The sequence below is a fragment of the Aspergillus versicolor genome (genome assembly GCF_001890125.1).
Source record: "Aspergillus versicolor CBS 583.65 unplaced genomic scaffold ASPVEscaffold_6, whole genome shotgun sequence".
Classification (NCBI taxonomy): Eukaryota; Fungi; Ascomycota; class Eurotiomycetes; order Eurotiales; family Aspergillaceae; genus Aspergillus; species Aspergillus versicolor.
In genome coordinates this window covers 307,673-324,124 of record NW_024467529.1, presented here as the reverse complement: position 1 = coordinate 324,124, position 16,452 = coordinate 307,673, and the positions used below count along the sequence as shown (strand labels likewise).

The window sequence follows — 16,452 nt, the reverse complement described above, 5'->3', positions numbered from 1 at the left end:
AGCGCTGAAGTACTAGCGCCTTCAGCGTGACTATGTAACTCTGATTGGTTTACAGCCGATCCCCTGCTTTAGTAGTTTAGTATCTCCTGCTACCAAGGGATAGAGGTTCCTGAGATACCTTATCCTGGAAATAGCATAGCCTTAAGAATAATTCTATTATAGAATAAAGAATCTACTTATACTTGGAATAAGTATTCCTGGTATTAGTTAATACCTAGAATAAAAGGTACCAGGACTTAGTCTAGTCCTAAAATCTATAATATATAAGTTTTAGTTAATATCAAAGTAGATATACTATATTAGAATAAATGGGATTCTGTAGGCCCATGACTAATTTAGTCTAAAGGATTTATAGAAGATCTGAATAAGATCCTGGGCTGAGAGCTAATATAGACCTGGGGTATAAACACCAGAATAGTTAGATAGACAAGAATAGAGTGCTGCGGTAGTAGGCCCCTATACTAATAACCCGGGCGGTAAGATTACGAGCTTTGACCTCGAGGCATCATGTAAGCGGTAATGAGAGCTAAGGCGAATACGAGTGTTAGCAGCAAAGGGTTTTAACAGCATGGCTGGGAACTAGCGTAAGCAGCAGCTAATTGTTTTGTGACACTAATGAAGGGAGGGTAAGGAAACGAGTTAAGAGTTTCTGAAGTACACAAGCAAATGAAGTCACCATCTCTGATCCCCTTCCAACGCGCCAGGTCTTGATATCTCATCTGAGGCCCTGAGACAGTACGGCGCATTAAAAGCAGGTTAATTTATTGCGCCAGAATGGGGAGCGGCCAGCCTGTGACCGTGAAAATCAAGGCGGAGGCCATGGAGGCTGACGGAAATGAAGGTGACCTTACTGCGAGCATCCAAAGGTTTGCCAAAATCTGCAAAATACATTGTCCAGTACTCATTGCGCCTCTATTAGATATCTTCACGCATCAACGTTCTCTGACTTGACAATAGTCACCAGGGACCAGGAATTTGAAGTGCACAAAGTGATTGTCTGTGGGCAGTCAGAATTTTTCTCTCGGCTTTTCAGCCACAAATGGAGAGTAAGTTGAATTCGACGGCATCAAAGGATGCCTGAAGCTTATTCGAATTCGTCAGGAAGTCACAGAGAACGTTGTACGACTAGAGTACGACGATCCCAGGGCCATAGAAGCAATGATTCACTTTTTCTATGGATTCAATTACGATAGCAGTGGTAGTGAACAAGGTCGAACCTCCCCAATGCTCTTCAACGTCAAAGTTTACCAGATAGGTGACAAATATGGCATTCCTAAGCTCAAAGCGCAAGCGAAGGAGAAGTTTTCGGTTGCTATAACGACATGCTGGGAAATGGATGACTTTCCCATTGCTATCGCAAGCGCATATTCCACTACGAGTTCCGCAGATAGAGGTCTTCGGGATCTTCTTGTTAGCACATCTTTGAAACATATCAATGACTTGTTGAAGAATGACGATTTCAATCAAGTCTTAAGGGAAACTCTGGGCTTCGCGGCTGACCTTGTACAGAGCCAAGATCATCCAGTCAGCACAGTAACCTATCAATGCCCTAGCTGTTCTATGGATTGGAGCCTACAGAGTTCTGCGAAGGCCAAGTATTGTCCGTTATGTTCATACAGTACTGACTGGAGACGGAATATTAAAAAGTGATATTTGGGCTTTTATCGAAGTTTTTGTCTTTTTTTTATTTTTTTGAAATTGATACGAACAAGGAACATGCTACCAATTCATTATCAAGGACCACCACCGCTTGTAGTAAGCAAAAGTTTGCCCAAAGTGGGCTGTTCCTGCAGAAGTATCTCGAACTCTCTGTTATGCAGAAATAATCGGATGTGCTGAGTAGCATAATGACACAACATTCTGATTAGATTCTCGCACCGTCCAGTGCCCGCGCGGAGGGCAAAGTCAAACAACCGAACAATATCCCCAATCCGATCTTGGCATATTGGAAAAGCATGCAGGAGATGCAACATCTTGAAGAGACAGATGTCGCGCAGCTCCTGCAGTTTATATTCTGCGGCAAAAACCTGAAGACGAGCATGGGTGAGAAGTATTTCGGTATAATCGAAAATAGGATTATAGCTGCCTTGCAACCCCTCAGATGGCCGTGGCTGAATCCGCCGCACAAGGTAGTCCGCGTATTGTTCCACCGTCTCTGTGTCTCGAAAGAGGCTTCTTTCGAGAACGAGTACATCCGCCTGCTCCGCCTTATCTTGTCCACCAGAAGCCAGGCCAGGAGGTGGAGTGTCGCCGGGAAGTGTAATAGAGTAGTCTCCAGTGTACAAGTACTGACAGACGAAACTAAATATATGCCTATCCGTGTTCTTGATTATAATAGGGTCATCACCAGCAACACTACCGCTATCGCTGTTGAACCAGGGCGTCGAATGTGATTTAAGTATATTACTGTGAATGAAAACTTCTTCACAATCAGTGCCGACGGTGAATTTCAGAAGCTTAGACAGAAATACTCTGCGCCATTATCAGTTATATCTCATTCAGGAAATTAACCCATCCTTACCGGTTGCATGGAGTCATGATTGGAGCCGACCGTGGCAGAAATTCCCTCCGACGAGTAGTTACACTAGGTCCAACCGGCTTTATCATTTATTTTGTTCACAGAAAAATATCAGTTTCATAAACACTGAAGGCTGAAGGCTGAACGGGGATCGATTGGTCGGAGGTCTCAATCCGCTTCTCGCTGAACGAAGATGCATTGGACGCTTGAACGCCGAAACATTAGCGCCTTCAGCGCAGCGCTTACGAGTCTCTATTGGATGGCATCTGACGCCCCACTTCAGCGCTTCAGCACCCCGCCAGACAGACCTTCAGCCTCAGAAGGCCAACAATCAAGACTTGGAAATGAGATCTGGTGCAAAAGCAAAAAATATTGCTTCTGGGAAACTGCTTGACTAATCTCTTCCGCGGGCGCAACATCACTCGGAGCACCCATGTTTATCAACGACGCTTGTTATTCGTTGGAGGAGAATAATCACAACGAATGCAAAGCCACTTCGTGGATCAGGCCACCGAGTTCCTAGGTTGTCTGTCTTGCTTTCATTGGTCCGGCCCTTAACAGCTGTTGAGGTCGGAGACGGGCCAGGTAAAGAAATTCTTCACAACAAGGATCTGCTGAGGAGGCATGGCAGCATCCTTCCGCAGTACCTCACGCGCCAGTTCATCATTCAGCACTGCATACCCTTCCTCGTCAGCCGTCTTCGCCAAGCCCGAAGATCGCACCCTCTCCCCCTTTCCTCTCCTCAGGACTACTCAAGCACCACGACCCAGTGCTCTTCTTAATATTCGCCCGACCAAATCCAGCCTCTTCCGCCCAGACATGAATATACCGTCCAGGGTACGGATTCTCGCCTCTCGCCTTTCCCATCCGTTGAGTAATTTCGAACCAGCGGTCTCGCGATTTTCTGGATACCAAATCATAGCCGCGGATTCCCTTGTTGCGATAATTCCACCACATATCACGACACTCCTCATTTCGTATAGCGCTTTGGCAGGATCGGCAATATGTTACAGCACCTGATGTACTTGAACAATATCGAAGGTATTATCCGGGAACTCGAGAGAGTGAATATCACCCAGCCGAAAATCGATGTTAGTCACGCCTTGCGAGGTCACGTTTTCGATCCGTGTGACATGACCATGGTTTGCACGGCGGGCGAAATCTACAATAATTGAGCCGGGGCCACACCCCACACCCGATTTCCAGGATTTTGGATGTCGGAGTTATGTGAGATAGGAGGTAGCTGGCGGAATTGGACGCTGTGCGCCAACTGTGGGTTTTGAGGACAGAAGTGGAATGGTCGGTTATGTAGACAGTCATTCGCCTAACTTGGCTTTCGGTTGGTCTGGTAGAGCCTGATAATTGTGTGGTTTGGCGAAGTTTGAATTAAAAGTTGAGCTTAACTCTGTTAGCCGTACGCAGATGTCTGGTCAACGATGATCGGAGTTCCGTGCGGCACCAGTAAAAAGTCCTATCAGTGGAACTAGTACTAATTCAAATTAAGCTTAGCCAAGACCAACGAACTCCGACACCTTCGGAGTGCCGAGGAAAAGACGCCACGAGCAAATGATCACCGGTCCTCCTTTCCGACAAACCCCGTTTGTGTGGAAAGATCCGGTGATGAAAACACTCATAGAGTCTCCGAGGACAGTCTTTGCTAACCAGCAAATTGGATGTCAACATGACGTGTCATCATGACGTGTCGCATTCGCTTGACCACATATATTCCTACCTTGACTAGTATGTAATTGCTAATCTTCATCACTTTCAATGGCTTCCCGCTTCATACCCAAGCCAGGTACTGCTCCCAACGTCACTCGTGACGCTAAAGAGGCCTATAGGACTCTTAAATGTGGTGGAGTTGTCATCATCCCAACCGATGTCGGCTACGCACTCTTGACCAGCACACAGGCGGGAATTCAGCGGATTTTCTCAGCCAAAGATCGTCGAGAGGGGCACAATATTGGCATTATCGGGACATACAAACAGCACCGAGAGATCCATTTGCTTTCCGAGGCCAAGTTTGAGATGACAAGGGTCTTGACAGAAGATATGGCGATGATTGTCGGGATCATTGCCAAATACGATACCGAAACCCTTCACCCGCGCCTGGCAGTTCTCGATTCCGCTACGCTATCCCACGTCACGAAGGGCGATACGATCAGTATCGCAGTTCCCGAAGGTCCGTTTCTGAGGGGACTCGGTCGCCTTTGCGATGAGGACTCGGACGGCATGTTGACATTCGGAACTTCGGCCAATCTGACCGGCCAGGGGCAACAATTCCGGATTGAAGATATTGATCCGAGAGTGATTGACGCGGTGGACTTGGTGGTGGATTATGGTCTGCAGAAATGGCATGCGTACAGGCGCGGCGGTGTGAACTTCGATGCCGAGAACATGAAGGTGCTGCGAAAGGGAGCTGGATACGAAGTATTTCGCGACCGAATGCTTAGATGGTTTCCTCACTTACTAGCGGAGGCAGGTGTAAGCATTGAGGAAGACCCAGATTACAAGACTAGCGAGCCTGGAATGCCTGCTACCTAAATCAAAGTCTTTCGCACATTGACCTTGCGTGTAAAGATTCCTCCGCTCTTGTTTAAGTTCGTATAGCTATCGACAGCTTCTCAAGGTACTATCCGATTGCAGCGTAAAGCATGTTGTCTACTAGGCAAGCTGTAGCATGATATAACAGTACTGTTACCAACAATGGAGCTGGCAGTGGGATAAACAAATAACCAATAAGTTTATTAAAATCAATTATACAAAAAGAAACAAGCAAGTGATGGAGCTTTTGGGGGAATGTAAAATCTAAGGGATCGTGAACGCAAGACGGCTTCAGTATTGAAAGGGAAGACATCAAGCGCCGAGATCACCTTCAAGGAAGGCCGTGCCAACTTTGATTTACCACAGGTTGAAATGGTGGTATGTAGCACAGCGAAAGTGAGCCCATGGCATATAGGGCGGAGCCAATATGGAAGCAAGCCTTGAAATGTGTTTCTTAGTTCGCAAATGGGCTCCAAGAACGCAGCCTTTTGCCATACTATTTTATACAAGTTAGCAAATAACTATATATCGGATGCAGTCGTGGCGACACAACTCACCCGTTGCAAAATAAAAGGTAAGGGCACCATGGCAACAGAGATGAACCCAAGCGTGCTCGAGGCCCATCCAATTCCAAGCGAATTCAACATGCGTGGTGCAGCCAGCGGCAGTGCTCCTCCAAAAGAGCTTCGGAAGAAGGTGTTACCGGCAAATACACTTGCCGCATGGCGCGGATAGGATTCACCTAGGTAATTGAGGATGGATTGAAAGGTGAGGTAGAAGCCCGGTGCAAAGAACGCTGTCCCAATTATCGGAGCGATCCAGTGTACGCTGTGTTCAGGAGGTTAGAAATTTTCCTGCTGAAATCAAGTAACTCCAGTGGCTGGCCTACCTTTCTCGGGATGTCCATGCAAAGATAAAGAGACAAACCGGAATGCAAAGAGCTCCTATCTGTCCAGGTACCAGGCGAGCCTCTGGCTCAAGAACGATGCTTGCATCTGCCACTCGTGGCTGGTACCAATAGTATAACCACAGAATGTATGCAACGACTGAAATCAATGCTCCAACGAGGATACCAAAGAATGCAACTGGAGAGAAGAATTGTTAGCACAGTATTTGTGCAAAAAGTCAGCTGAGGGAAGCTCACGGCCTTGCTGGATTGCAGTAAAATGGTAGATGCCGTCAAAGACTATTGGGTCACTCCATCAGTATAACGTGGGCGAAATTAATCTAGCTGAGCATAACTTACCGAATGGGAAGAATTCAAACCAAAGGTACAGGACACCGTAAACTAGCATTGTGTGTATGTTAACAAATAGTATCACTGGGTCCAGACAGGCAAGTTTGAGATCGTTGCCCATGTCCTTGACAATGCGTACAGCGAGATTGTCGCTCGGTGAATGGATCTCTGCTTCACTCTGGTAGGCAGGATTGCCCGTCTGTGCGCGAAGGCGCCTTGCTCGTCGTAGAAGGATATTCGAGGATAGCGTCTCAGGTAAAAAGAAGAAAATAGATACGGTGGTGAAAGCTGTGATACCGGAAACGAGCCATAGCGTTGCTGTCCAGGTGCTCCAGCGCTTTCTGTACGATAATAATTAGTGTCAGATAATATTCAGCTGTTACAAAACGGATAACACACATCACAAGGGTTCCAAGGATCTGTTTTTGCAAAAGTTAGCAAAAGCCATGGATGTCTAGATGCATGTAGGCTGACATACCGGTCCTAGAATAGGCCCGCAAACTCCGCTAACTGCGTAAAACGCAATTGCATAGGGAAACTCATTTGGCTTAAAGATTTCCATTAGCGAGGCGCCACCGACGCTGATAGGTGTGCTTCCGATGAAGCCACCTAAAAAGCGCAGTACCAAGACGGTTTGTAGGTTTTTTGCCAAAGCCGTTCCGACATTAAACAAGCAGAAAGCAAGGCAGCCAAGGACATATACTGGTGAACGCCCGAGTGTCGACAGGCTTGACAGAGGAGAAAGCTGGAGATATATATATTTAGTGAGGTTATACCGGGGGTCTTCTGGAGGCGCAGACGTACGATCAGAGGCCCGATTCCGTATGCAATAACAAAGAGCGAAAGCCCCAGTGTGCCTTCCGCAGTGGTAGCTCCAAATTCCTGTTCGATACCTGAGATACTCGGTGTAAAGATTGCCGATGCTGCATAGAAGCTGAAGTTCAAGAGCATTATGTTGAAGCCGGCGACCATCCTTGCCAGCCTGGGCCAGTTATGAGGCATGTCTATATCATCAGGACCAGCGAAGCCTACTATAATATGCTCCTGGGAGTTTGGGCTTGGTAGTTCTTCGTCCTTGAGGGTCTGAGATACATTGTAGGAGAAAAATCGTCCCTTTGACACGCTGTTGAGCAAGCGACCGTAAATACTGCCACGTAGTAGAATGTCCAGGCTCTCCATATTCGAAGTTTGACAGGAGCAATGAATTTGCCTCTGGACCAGGTCGATGGCATTAAATACTCCTGGACAGCGCAATCAAGCCGGCCAGGGACTCCGAGGAGTTTGCCACTCCGGACCTAATTTCGGAATTCCGAGCTTGAACCACGAATAATAGGAGCCAGCATGACGTCTCTCCGCGGAGATCGGAGTCGGCGACCAGACGGACAGATAATAGGTTATGACTGCTTGAGCTTGCAATCCATGCATCAGCTCAATACTATATTCACTCTATACCGCGAGCCATGGCCACGCCAACCACACCTGGAAAGAAACCTCGTACTCCACGCAGAAAGGCTTGCGGCAATTGCGCTAGATCCAAAGCCCGGTGCAGTCTAGAAAAGCCTGCGTGCTCGAGGTGCAGATTAACAGACCGAAGCTGTGTATATGAGACAGCGGCTCTAGCATCGGAGCAGCGCAACTCTGGCCTAGCACAGGGAGGATTACAAGCAGAGCCCGAGCGCTTAAATTGTCCTAGGGCGTCGTTCCTTCTCGATTCAAACTCTGCGTCGACAACATTACAAACGCCGGTTTCTCTGTCAGATGCCAGTGCTCCTAGTTGGTTACCTGTTGGTGATACCATCTGCTATCCACCGAGCCAGCAGTTACATGGACAATGTATCGAGGGGACTGTCGGAAACAATGAGCTTGCTTTTGGAGACATTGACCTGACTCCCACCTCCGAGGCAGATAAAATTCGCTCTCGATGGTTAAGGCCTTACTTCATGACTACGCTCGATCGAATTGAGATCCCAAAAGTCGTTCTTCCTTATACTATACAGTTTATTAAGCGAATCTTGAGGACTTATCCGCGGAACATGCTGGAGGACGGGCATCTTCCCCCAATCATTCATCAAGCCCAAGTGAAGGGGAGCGAGGTTCCTCGCGCACTAGCAAACTGCTATAGCCTAGTACGTATGTGGGAACACGCCGTCCCCGGGAGCGAGGAGGTAGTTATGAGTACCCTTAGACGGGAGATGGATAGGCTGTCTAGTGAGGTATGTATGCACCTCTGTTCCTATTTGGACGTGACTGCTAATGGGATTAAAGAGCCCGGATCAACATGACTACCAGCTCCTGTGCTCCTTCCAAGCTTACCTTATTTACTCAATCCTGATGTACTTCTCTCCTCGAGGCAACTTTTCGGAAAACACCATGATAGCTCTCATGGATTTGGCCTTCCGTACCAGTCGAAATGGTCTCTCCTGTACCGCCGAGATAGAACGGACCAAACCAACATGGGAATCCTGGATTGTGGCTGCTGCGAAACGGCGTGCAGTCTTTATTCTTTACGTCTTCAGTAGCATCTATAATGCGGACCGGATGCTGCCTGATTTCATCGCCGACGAGTTAAGAACCGTCTATGTACCGGGTCATAAGGCATTGTGGGAAGCGGATAACCGAGAGACGTGGAATAAGGTGTACTATCGGTACTTATCTGATTGGGAAGATGGAAGCTTGGTTATCTCCGAGCTATGGGCATTCCCTGAGAAAAAAGAACCCAAGCGAAGGGAAAGGATCGAACGTTGGGTTGGGACAGTTGATGAATTCGGAATGATGATGTTTGCTCTTTGCGCTCATATCCATGGCTGCTGAGTTCAACTCGCTCTGGTGATTAATACTTGCTCTAAGCTTAGTCCTTATATATCTTTGAGCCTGGAGCTGCTAGTCAAACAGCATCTTCTCACAATTTACTATCCACACTCGCTCCCTTCGAAAGTGATGGCCCTGGTGACACAGATGAGTGGAATCTATTTGATAGGTATCTTAGGGTCACATCAGAGAGCCTGACGGATCCGCACAATCTCAGTACAATGGTCAAACAGTGGGAAACCGGTGTAGTAAGGTGCCTCCCCTCTTTATTATCCCTTTGCTAACATCGCCTCTAGAAACGTGCTACGAACGGAGACCCGAGCATGGACCCGAAAGCAACCAGGGCACTCAAACGCCTCAGTCATTATAATGCCTTAACAGCATTTGATCGGGCATTTTGTGACGGCGGCAGCAAAATGGTACTCTATCATGGCAAATCCATTCCACCAAACATGTGTACTATTACGGATCATAGTTGCGACATTCTCTCGCGATAATTACGAGATGTTACGGTCGACCATACTACCAGGTTGCCCAGCTAGCGCCTTCAACACAGCGCTTACTAGTCTCTATTGGATGACATCTGACGCCCCACTTCAGCGCTTCAGCAAGTGGATCCCAAGAACAAGTCCGTCCCAGGAACAAGGACATCCTAGAAACAAGTATACCCCAGGATCGGCATAGGGTATCTCCTACACCGCAAGCCACACGACCAATCTGGCCCAAAGCCTGTCAAGGAGATCTGACCGGGGTTCTAAGCCCAAATCAGACACAGGCTTGTGGTCTGGCCACCTACAAGGTCGGAGGGGGCGGACTAGAGGACCAAGGTGGTAGGCCCAGACACTGAAGACTTGGGTAGTAAGGCTTGGAGCATAGACCTATTGCCGGAGCACCCGAAACGCCAGACCCTGTGCCCCCGACCAGGCCGGTCGTCAGACGGCGGTCGTACGACCACCACGGACGGAGAACCGCCAACTGGTGTCTACGGCAGGTGCAAGACCCAGATAGTCGTCTGCGTACATTGTTGCGGCCTGTCTGGTCTGCCGACAACCCCAATATTACTGGAGTCTTCACAATTCCACTTCGCGTGCGATCGACCTTATTGTGTCTTCATCCATCCTAAGCTCTCCCCCGAAATTCATAAAGATTGTATTCGTGTCATCTTCAATTGCCGCCTCGAAACACTGTGCCGGAGTAAGTTTCTGCAGGTCCTTATCATAGAAAGTGGCCTGCCGGTCTCTCGCCTCCTTCCTTGCCAGTTGTTCCACCTGCAACTGGTTGGACCGATCATCAACGCAGACCTCATAAGCCATCCTCCAACATCTGTTCTCATCTCGGACCCGGAACACAATAGTAACAGGTTGAGAATCTGCCTCTGAGCGTGCCTGACTGGGCTGCACATCCTGCGGCGGTCGGGCGGCTATCCGTGGTGTTAGTTTTCTTCCACGTCGCTCTGCTTTCATCCGTTCGCGTTTGAACGGGACCAGCCGACGGGGCTCCGGTGTTTGCTTTTAACCGTTTCGCAGGATGATAAGGGTTGTGCCATTCGCTTCCAGTAGACTTAAATATCTCTGTAATAGACATGACAAGATGCCGAGTCACCATTAGATCCTTTCCAAAACTTATAAGGACAGTGAAACTACTATCGTCAATTGCGGCACGAATGCACTCATTAACTGCAACTTTGTGTAGTTAACCATCATAAAAGCGCGTATATTAGCTGGGATCTCGAGCATATTATTCAGTAATGATCTGCGCCTCAGCAAGTTGAGTAGGGCTCACAGTGACCATATCCATCTTTTTCCATGCCTGTCGCTCGTAGACATAGAATGTGACTGTGACCCTCCGCTCCGGTGGCACATCACTGGAAAGACCCGCAGGCATGCTTCCGGGGCGAAGAGGATCGGGAACTTCTAGGGTTAGTCTTCCCGGATCCTCTTCTACTGCCTGGTCTGTCAGTTCTTCCAGCACAGGAATATTAAATAGTAGATCCTCCCCCTCCTGCCTTTTAATTACCTGGCGCTGAGCCTGTTCTGGATTAGGTAGATCCGCTCTATGTCGTTCGGTCTCCTGTTGAGAAAGCCCTGGTTTAACAACACCCGCCGCGGTCTCACCCCCAACACCGTCCAGATTATCAACAGTGGCCGGCTTCAATTCAGGAAGTTCCTGCATTCCAATATTGTCGGGAATCACACTTTCATCACCCAGCTGGCTTCCCTCTTCCCGTAATCTTGTAATCAGGCTCGGCAAGTCAGCGGGGAGCTCAGTCACAGGCCGGGGATCCTCCCTGGCCCCAGGTGTTTGTAGCTGAGTAAGAGCATCTGCGCGCTCCCGAGCCACTTGATCTTCTTGGTGGACTTCTTCACCCACTTCCACGATGAGCTTAGTTCTATCCACTATTAGCTCTCCTGCTATTCCTTCCTGGCCCTCAGCTGGTAATGGTCTTCTAGAAATATGTTCAGGGTACTCCGGCTTGTTGACTAGACGGGTTATTTCCTGCTCCGCGTGCTCTGTAATTGGTTATAACAGACCTAGACCAGACTATTACTTAGCGCTTGGCTCCGAGTTTGTCATGCCGCCCTCGGCAATTGATTGGCCTTAAGCAGCAAGTAGTTTTATAGTTACTTTACAGTTGCCTTTCTATGTAGCATCATACGGTTTCTATGTTATATCCCTACTCTTTTTTCCCGAGGCTGGCGGCGTAGTGCTTGACTGGCGGGATAATGTAGTTGGTATTCCAAGGTAATCTTGCACTGATTGGTTCTGCGCTGATGAGTTCATGTCCTTGTCCATGTCCACCCCACCTGCTCCCTTATCCAGTATACTTGACATATCTGTATCGCGCGGTCCCCCTAAGGTCAAATGATTCACAGCAGCCGCGTCCTCCAATACAGGGCTCCCATCCGCTGCTCGGCGAAGTAGATCTTTTTCATCGATCTCTGTACATTCACGTTCCTCACTGTCAGAATCCATTCCTCTACTTGCTGCTGGCTGTTGTTCGACATTCTCCGGTCAGGGTTGATCTTCCGCGCCAGAGCTATCCCAATACATATCCATTACCTTAGAGATAGTAGATGTCTCTCCTATTGAATTTTGAATGGAAGTCTCTTAGACGAGAAGTAGGCCGTGCTCTACTGCGTGTTGTCTTTCTTGCCTCCAATATTATTCTTCGGGAATTTCCGACCGATCCCGCCGGCTATTAGATGACCCTTCATCAAAGCTACTTCTTGACATGTGGTCATGGGCCGATTCTGATTGTAATCTCGGCATATTAGTTGGGATAAACAAGGGTGAAAGAGGGTTGTTGGATAATAATTGCCCCAGTAGAACACTTTGGGAGGTTGTTGCGGAGGACTTGCTGAAAAAGGTGTAGTAAATACTTCATCTCACCTCCAGGAATGAGAGGTTTCTTTACAATACTATTACCAAGTATAGTGTGTCTAAGAAGATATGCAGGCAGTCTAGTTGCTAGATTTACTCCTAAGATATTCCACAGTAATCCTTTAGCTTAATTACTCGACTAGTGATATGTGCCACTGGCGCGGTCTTGTTCGGGATAGCAAGCGCAAAACAACCAGTAATCTGCTTGATAAGAGACTCGAAAGCTCCGCTGTCATAGTAGTAGTGATCCGGCTTCCGTGCTTTGAGCAGGGCAGCCCGGGCAATCTGGTGGTCAGGTGATTGTCTTATGATAGTCTTGACTGGTGGAGTATGAAATCCTAGCTTCTTGGCAAGCGCGGCCATTGCATGAATAACGCTCTCGTCCGCCTTCGCTCGCGCCTTTGCCCGCGTAGGGTTAGCCTTCGGGCCGCCCTGAACGTCCTTGGCCATCTCCGGGTAATGTCGCATGGCGTATATCCAGATTTGACGATATCCAGACGTTAGACCCTCGTTACTGGATCCAGGTTGGTGATGGAAAGTAGTGTCAGATATCTGGATCAGATAACCATGATCGGCACGGCGGGATCGAAAACCGTGGACCAGTACACTCTGAACCGTGGGGCGTTGCTTATCGAGAATAACCAACCGTTTCACGGCATTGGCGCAGAGTTCCAGATAGTTAATATCTCGGAAGAAGGTGTGAAGGGATGGTATAATGCCGTCACACGCTGCTTGCAACCGTAGGTTTTTCTAGATGGTGGCACGTTCGGTCTGACTGAAGTCGGAAAAAGCCTCACCGCTGAGGATTTTCCCCTTCACTGTCTTCCGATCAACTGTGGATGCCCGAGGGGTGTACAGCTGCAGCGTGTCCACTGTATGTAGGTCAATACGGGCCATCTGAGTGCGGTCATGGTTGACAAGCATTGCCCAGAAATTCTTTAAATGTGTTAGGTAGTGAATGAGTTCCTAGGACAATGAGTCAGGGATAGCCTTCAGAGAGCAAGGAGTGGAACTAACTTCATTATACTTTAATGCCATGACTGTGTTCAATGACCCAAGACTCAACCCATTCCAGAGCCCAGGGATTGTAAGTAAAGCATCAAACACTGCACAAAGATATATGTTATCTTTAGAAGTAAGCTGCCTTAACTGCTTAGTTTTATTCAGCGACAGTCGGCACCACCAATAGTTTTGAAAGAGTGTATTACTCTCATGCTGATACTAACGGATTTTCCGGTACACCTCCCTATTAGTTAGTGCTTTTTTGTTTGCATATTTATTGACGAGAGCAGTCTGTAAATCCGGGCTGATGTCTACAAGCAAGGGTTAGTACAGGTGAGGAAGTCTTGCGTTGGAAAGCAGACCATCCAGATATAGGTCAACCGTCCACCACCAGTTAGATAGGGCTAAGGTTTCCTCAGCAGCTGTGAGTCTATATTACCCATGGAGGCATTGCACTTGGTGCCTATGAAAAGAAAGATGAGGATATTCCTGTTGATAAGTTTTGAGTTCTTCAGGGGTCAGTCCGGCGCCACAGCATGCTCTTTCAAGGTGCCGCCTAGAAATGACAGTAGTCACATGATTTCGGATGTTGAATCTTTGGCAACCATCCTTGGTAAATATATTATGTAATCAATCTACATTTTTCTGGTCAATCTCACGGCTTATCAATGGCTGGAGAGAGATTTGGTCAAGGTCAATCTTGGCAGTACCTTGGTACTTGAATAGTTGTTCTGCGGTTAGTTACCATTTGGTATCCGTTAACAAGTCTATACCTAAGTCCATAAGTGACTTCGGCGTCTCTTCTAACAGTATTCTAAGATAGAGACGGAACTATTTATGTTTAGCTGAGCTCCAAGTTGACGCTATGTGGCGCTTGCTTGTATGGGCCTCGTGCGGTGGTTGCGGGTCGAAATGCTTCAGCGCTTCAGCGCCGTCTCCCCATACTTCAGCGCACCTATTTGAATGACTATAATTTTCTATAAAGGAGATCTTGATCCAGACCTGAGACTACCAGTAATATTTATCTTCTTGCCCTAAAAAGAAATCATATCTCGTGTCGAAGGTATTACATACTATGGATAACTGGTATCTTATATAACTTTATACCAAGTCTTTTAAGGCCTAATAACCACTTTCTCTAACACCTACTACAGTATCCGCGTACAAGGAGTTTCAAGGCCAAAGTAACTATATACTAACTAAGGGGAGAAAGTAATGAGAGAAGCCAGAAAAATCTAAAAATCCTCTCTTCGGCCCTGTATAAGATATTCACTAGAGTAGCTTCTAAAGTGAGTACTAGACAGCTCAAGTATCTATTATTCAGAGAGGGTCACCCTAGCATATATTAAAAGATCTTTTTACCTATGATCTTGCAGGCCCTGTCTCTATTGCAGTCTATAAAAAGGGCCCTTCTAAGGTAATCACAGTCTATGTATTCTCCAAGGAAAAGGCAGATATATAGCTGCAGGTCCTCCAGCAGACCTAACACTCTAATGTTATCTCTATAACTGAGATCTTCAAGGACCTCGGCATGATATACTTTATTGTTGATGACCTGTCTCTGATGTTGGAACACCTGGTCGCCTGTGATATCTTCCCGTCTGAGCTTCAGCTGGCTTCTATCCTTGTACAGGTATGGATCATCAGTCATAGCAAGCAAAAGGCACTGACCTAGAAAGGTACTTGATAGGCTATCACATTTACTGGAAAGGGGCTTTGAACATCAGTTCTTGATATGCTCTAATATCCTGCTGGGGCAAAATAGGATTATTTAAATTAGTACAGGTCATTCCGATCCCACTCTTCCCTTTACTGACAAACCTGGACAGCCGGTTTGGAGCACTGCGTCGGGCGCCAGCCAACCCAATCTCAGACCCAGACCCTCCGAGCCTTGACTAATGTCACAATATTTCTTATGCAGAAGTATCTGAAACCAGATAGTATGATTAGGATTAATGGTACTTATTAGCAGTTAGAACCCCTAGAGTTCCTGTCAGTAACCATATTGGTCATAACTATCCAAGAGTTAAGAAAGGTTAGCTCGCCATCTTATCTATATTCTTGATATCTTACAATAAACAGTATCCCCTACTTACTAAGCACCGCTGGTCTGCTGGCATGTTGGTCAGGCTTGCTCATCTCTGCCTCATCACCACACGCACTTTTATAACAAAACCATGGGTGCAGAATTGAACAAGATATAAGGACATGCATTATAAAGCCGAGATCTGATCACTTTTATACTTTAGATTACTTGATTCATGTATAATTTTTTAGTTAGGTTATCACGCTGAAAGCCAATAGTATTTCTATAGAATTCAGATTAGTTGAAGTATCGCACGTCATACCGAAAGAGAAACCGCTAAATCCAAACAGCGCGAATAACGAAGCAGTGGATCAAGGTTAGAAATCGCGGATAATATCAGGTATCTTCTTCTTTGTAATAGGTTCGGCATCCATTGCCTGCCATATGACCTCAGTCATCTGCCCCGTCCAAGCTTCCTGGTCCGCTGCAGAGGCCGAAGCTAGTTGAGCCTGTCGGACACTTGCATCAGTAATACCCTGAAAAACCCCGCGGAGGTCGGCTATAGACGCCCCAAGCATGATTGCCTCTACCACAGTATCTAAAGAACGCAATAAATGAACAGTACCCGGCCGGGTTCGCAAGACAAAAGTTATAAAAATATTGAGTTGGGGGACTCTGAAATTATAGTTGATACTACAGGTCTGAGTTAGTTAAGGAGAGCGGAGCCGCCGCTGGGGGATATATATAGTGTCTATAGTATCAGTACCATATAGCAAGACACCAGCTCCCAAGCATGCTACAAGCATCTAATATTACTTTCCTGGTCACTTATGACAGCCGGTGATATTATCATGCCGAGACTTTATTAGCTCTGGTGTATTGGGCTCCTCCGGGCAGGCATTGAGAATAAATATAGTAACAGTAGCCCCCAGCTGA

General features: G+C 47.2%; 9 protein-coding genes across 9 annotated transcripts; 3 read left to right on the top strand and 6 right to left on the bottom strand.

Moving 5' to 3' along the window:
* The first annotated feature begins 572 nt into the window (after positions 1-572).
* Positions 573-1,924, top strand: ASPVEDRAFT_42636 (BTB/POZ domain-containing protein). The gene is made up of 3 exons (XM_040812627.1): positions 573-866; positions 920-1,046; positions 1,102-1,924. Exons 1-3 carry the CDS (start codon positions 775-777, stop codon positions 1,648-1,650), a joined length of 768 nt encoding a protein of 255 aa, XP_040668888.1. The 5' UTR covers positions 573-774; the 3' UTR covers positions 1,651-1,924.
* On the bottom strand, positions 1,734-2,538 carry ASPVEDRAFT_29655 (uncharacterized protein; the record flags this gene model as incomplete). Its single annotated transcript, XM_040810258.1, has 2 exons — positions 1,734-2,472; positions 2,522-2,538. The coding sequence occupies 2 exons, from the start codon at positions 2,536-2,538 to the stop codon at positions 1,734-1,736; spliced, it is 756 nt and encodes a 251-aa protein (XP_040668887.1).
* A 712-nt stretch (positions 2,539-3,250) lies between these two features.
* Positions 3,251-4,142, bottom strand: ASPVEDRAFT_889679 (uncharacterized protein). The gene has a single exon (XM_040818465.1). The coding sequence runs from the start codon at positions 3,836-3,838 to the stop codon at positions 3,611-3,613; it is 228 nt and encodes a 75-aa protein (XP_040668886.1). The 5' UTR covers positions 3,839-4,142; the 3' UTR covers positions 3,251-3,610.
* On the top strand, positions 4,083-5,313 carry ASPVEDRAFT_42633 (uncharacterized protein). The gene is made up of 2 exons (XM_040812626.1): positions 4,083-4,258; positions 4,360-5,313. The coding sequence occupies exon 2, from the start codon at positions 4,571-4,573 to the stop codon at positions 5,060-5,062; it is 492 nt and encodes a 163-aa protein (XP_040668885.1). The 5' UTR covers positions 4,083-4,258; positions 4,360-4,570; the 3' UTR covers positions 5,063-5,313.
* On the bottom strand, positions 5,167-7,478 carry ASPVEDRAFT_889675 (MFS transporter; the record flags this gene model as incomplete). The annotated part of the gene is made up of 8 exons (XM_040818464.1): positions 5,167-5,558; positions 5,620-5,890; positions 5,952-6,147; positions 6,207-6,248; positions 6,309-6,636; positions 6,695-6,718; positions 6,778-7,044; positions 7,104-7,478. 8 exons carry the CDS (start codon positions 7,476-7,478, stop codon positions 5,517-5,519), a joined length of 1,545 nt encoding a protein of 514 aa, XP_040668884.1. The 3' UTR covers positions 5,167-5,516.
* A 281-nt stretch (positions 7,479-7,759) lies between these two features.
* Positions 7,760-9,110, top strand: ASPVEDRAFT_133782 (Zn(II)2Cys6 transcription factor domain-containing protein; the record flags this gene model as incomplete). Its single annotated transcript, XM_040807061.1, has 2 exons — positions 7,760-8,512; positions 8,565-9,110. 2 exons carry the CDS (start codon positions 7,760-7,762, stop codon positions 9,108-9,110), a joined length of 1,299 nt encoding a protein of 432 aa, XP_040668883.1.
* Positions 9,111-10,129: 1,019 nt separating this feature from the next.
* ASPVEDRAFT_42632 (uncharacterized protein) lies at positions 10,130-10,705 on the bottom strand. Its single transcript, XM_040812625.1, has one exon. The coding sequence runs from the start codon at positions 10,568-10,570 to the stop codon at positions 10,178-10,180; it is 393 nt and encodes a 130-aa protein (XP_040668882.1). The 5' UTR covers positions 10,571-10,705; the 3' UTR covers positions 10,130-10,177.
* A 139-nt stretch (positions 10,706-10,844) lies between these two features.
* On the bottom strand, positions 10,845-12,956 carry ASPVEDRAFT_84579 (uncharacterized protein; the record flags this gene model as incomplete). The annotated part of the gene is made up of 3 exons (XM_040817565.1): positions 10,845-11,054; positions 11,124-11,617; positions 12,683-12,956. 3 exons carry the CDS (start codon positions 12,954-12,956, stop codon positions 10,845-10,847), a joined length of 978 nt encoding a protein of 325 aa, XP_040668881.1.
* Positions 12,957-14,835: 1,879 nt separating this feature from the next.
* On the bottom strand, positions 14,836-15,610 carry ASPVEDRAFT_29649 (uncharacterized protein; the record flags this gene model as incomplete). Its single annotated transcript, XM_040810257.1, has 3 exons — positions 14,836-15,161; positions 15,312-15,417; positions 15,587-15,610. The coding sequence occupies 3 exons, from the start codon at positions 15,608-15,610 to the stop codon at positions 14,836-14,838; spliced, it is 456 nt and encodes a 151-aa protein (XP_040668880.1).
* Positions 15,611-16,452: the final 842 nt, after the last annotated feature.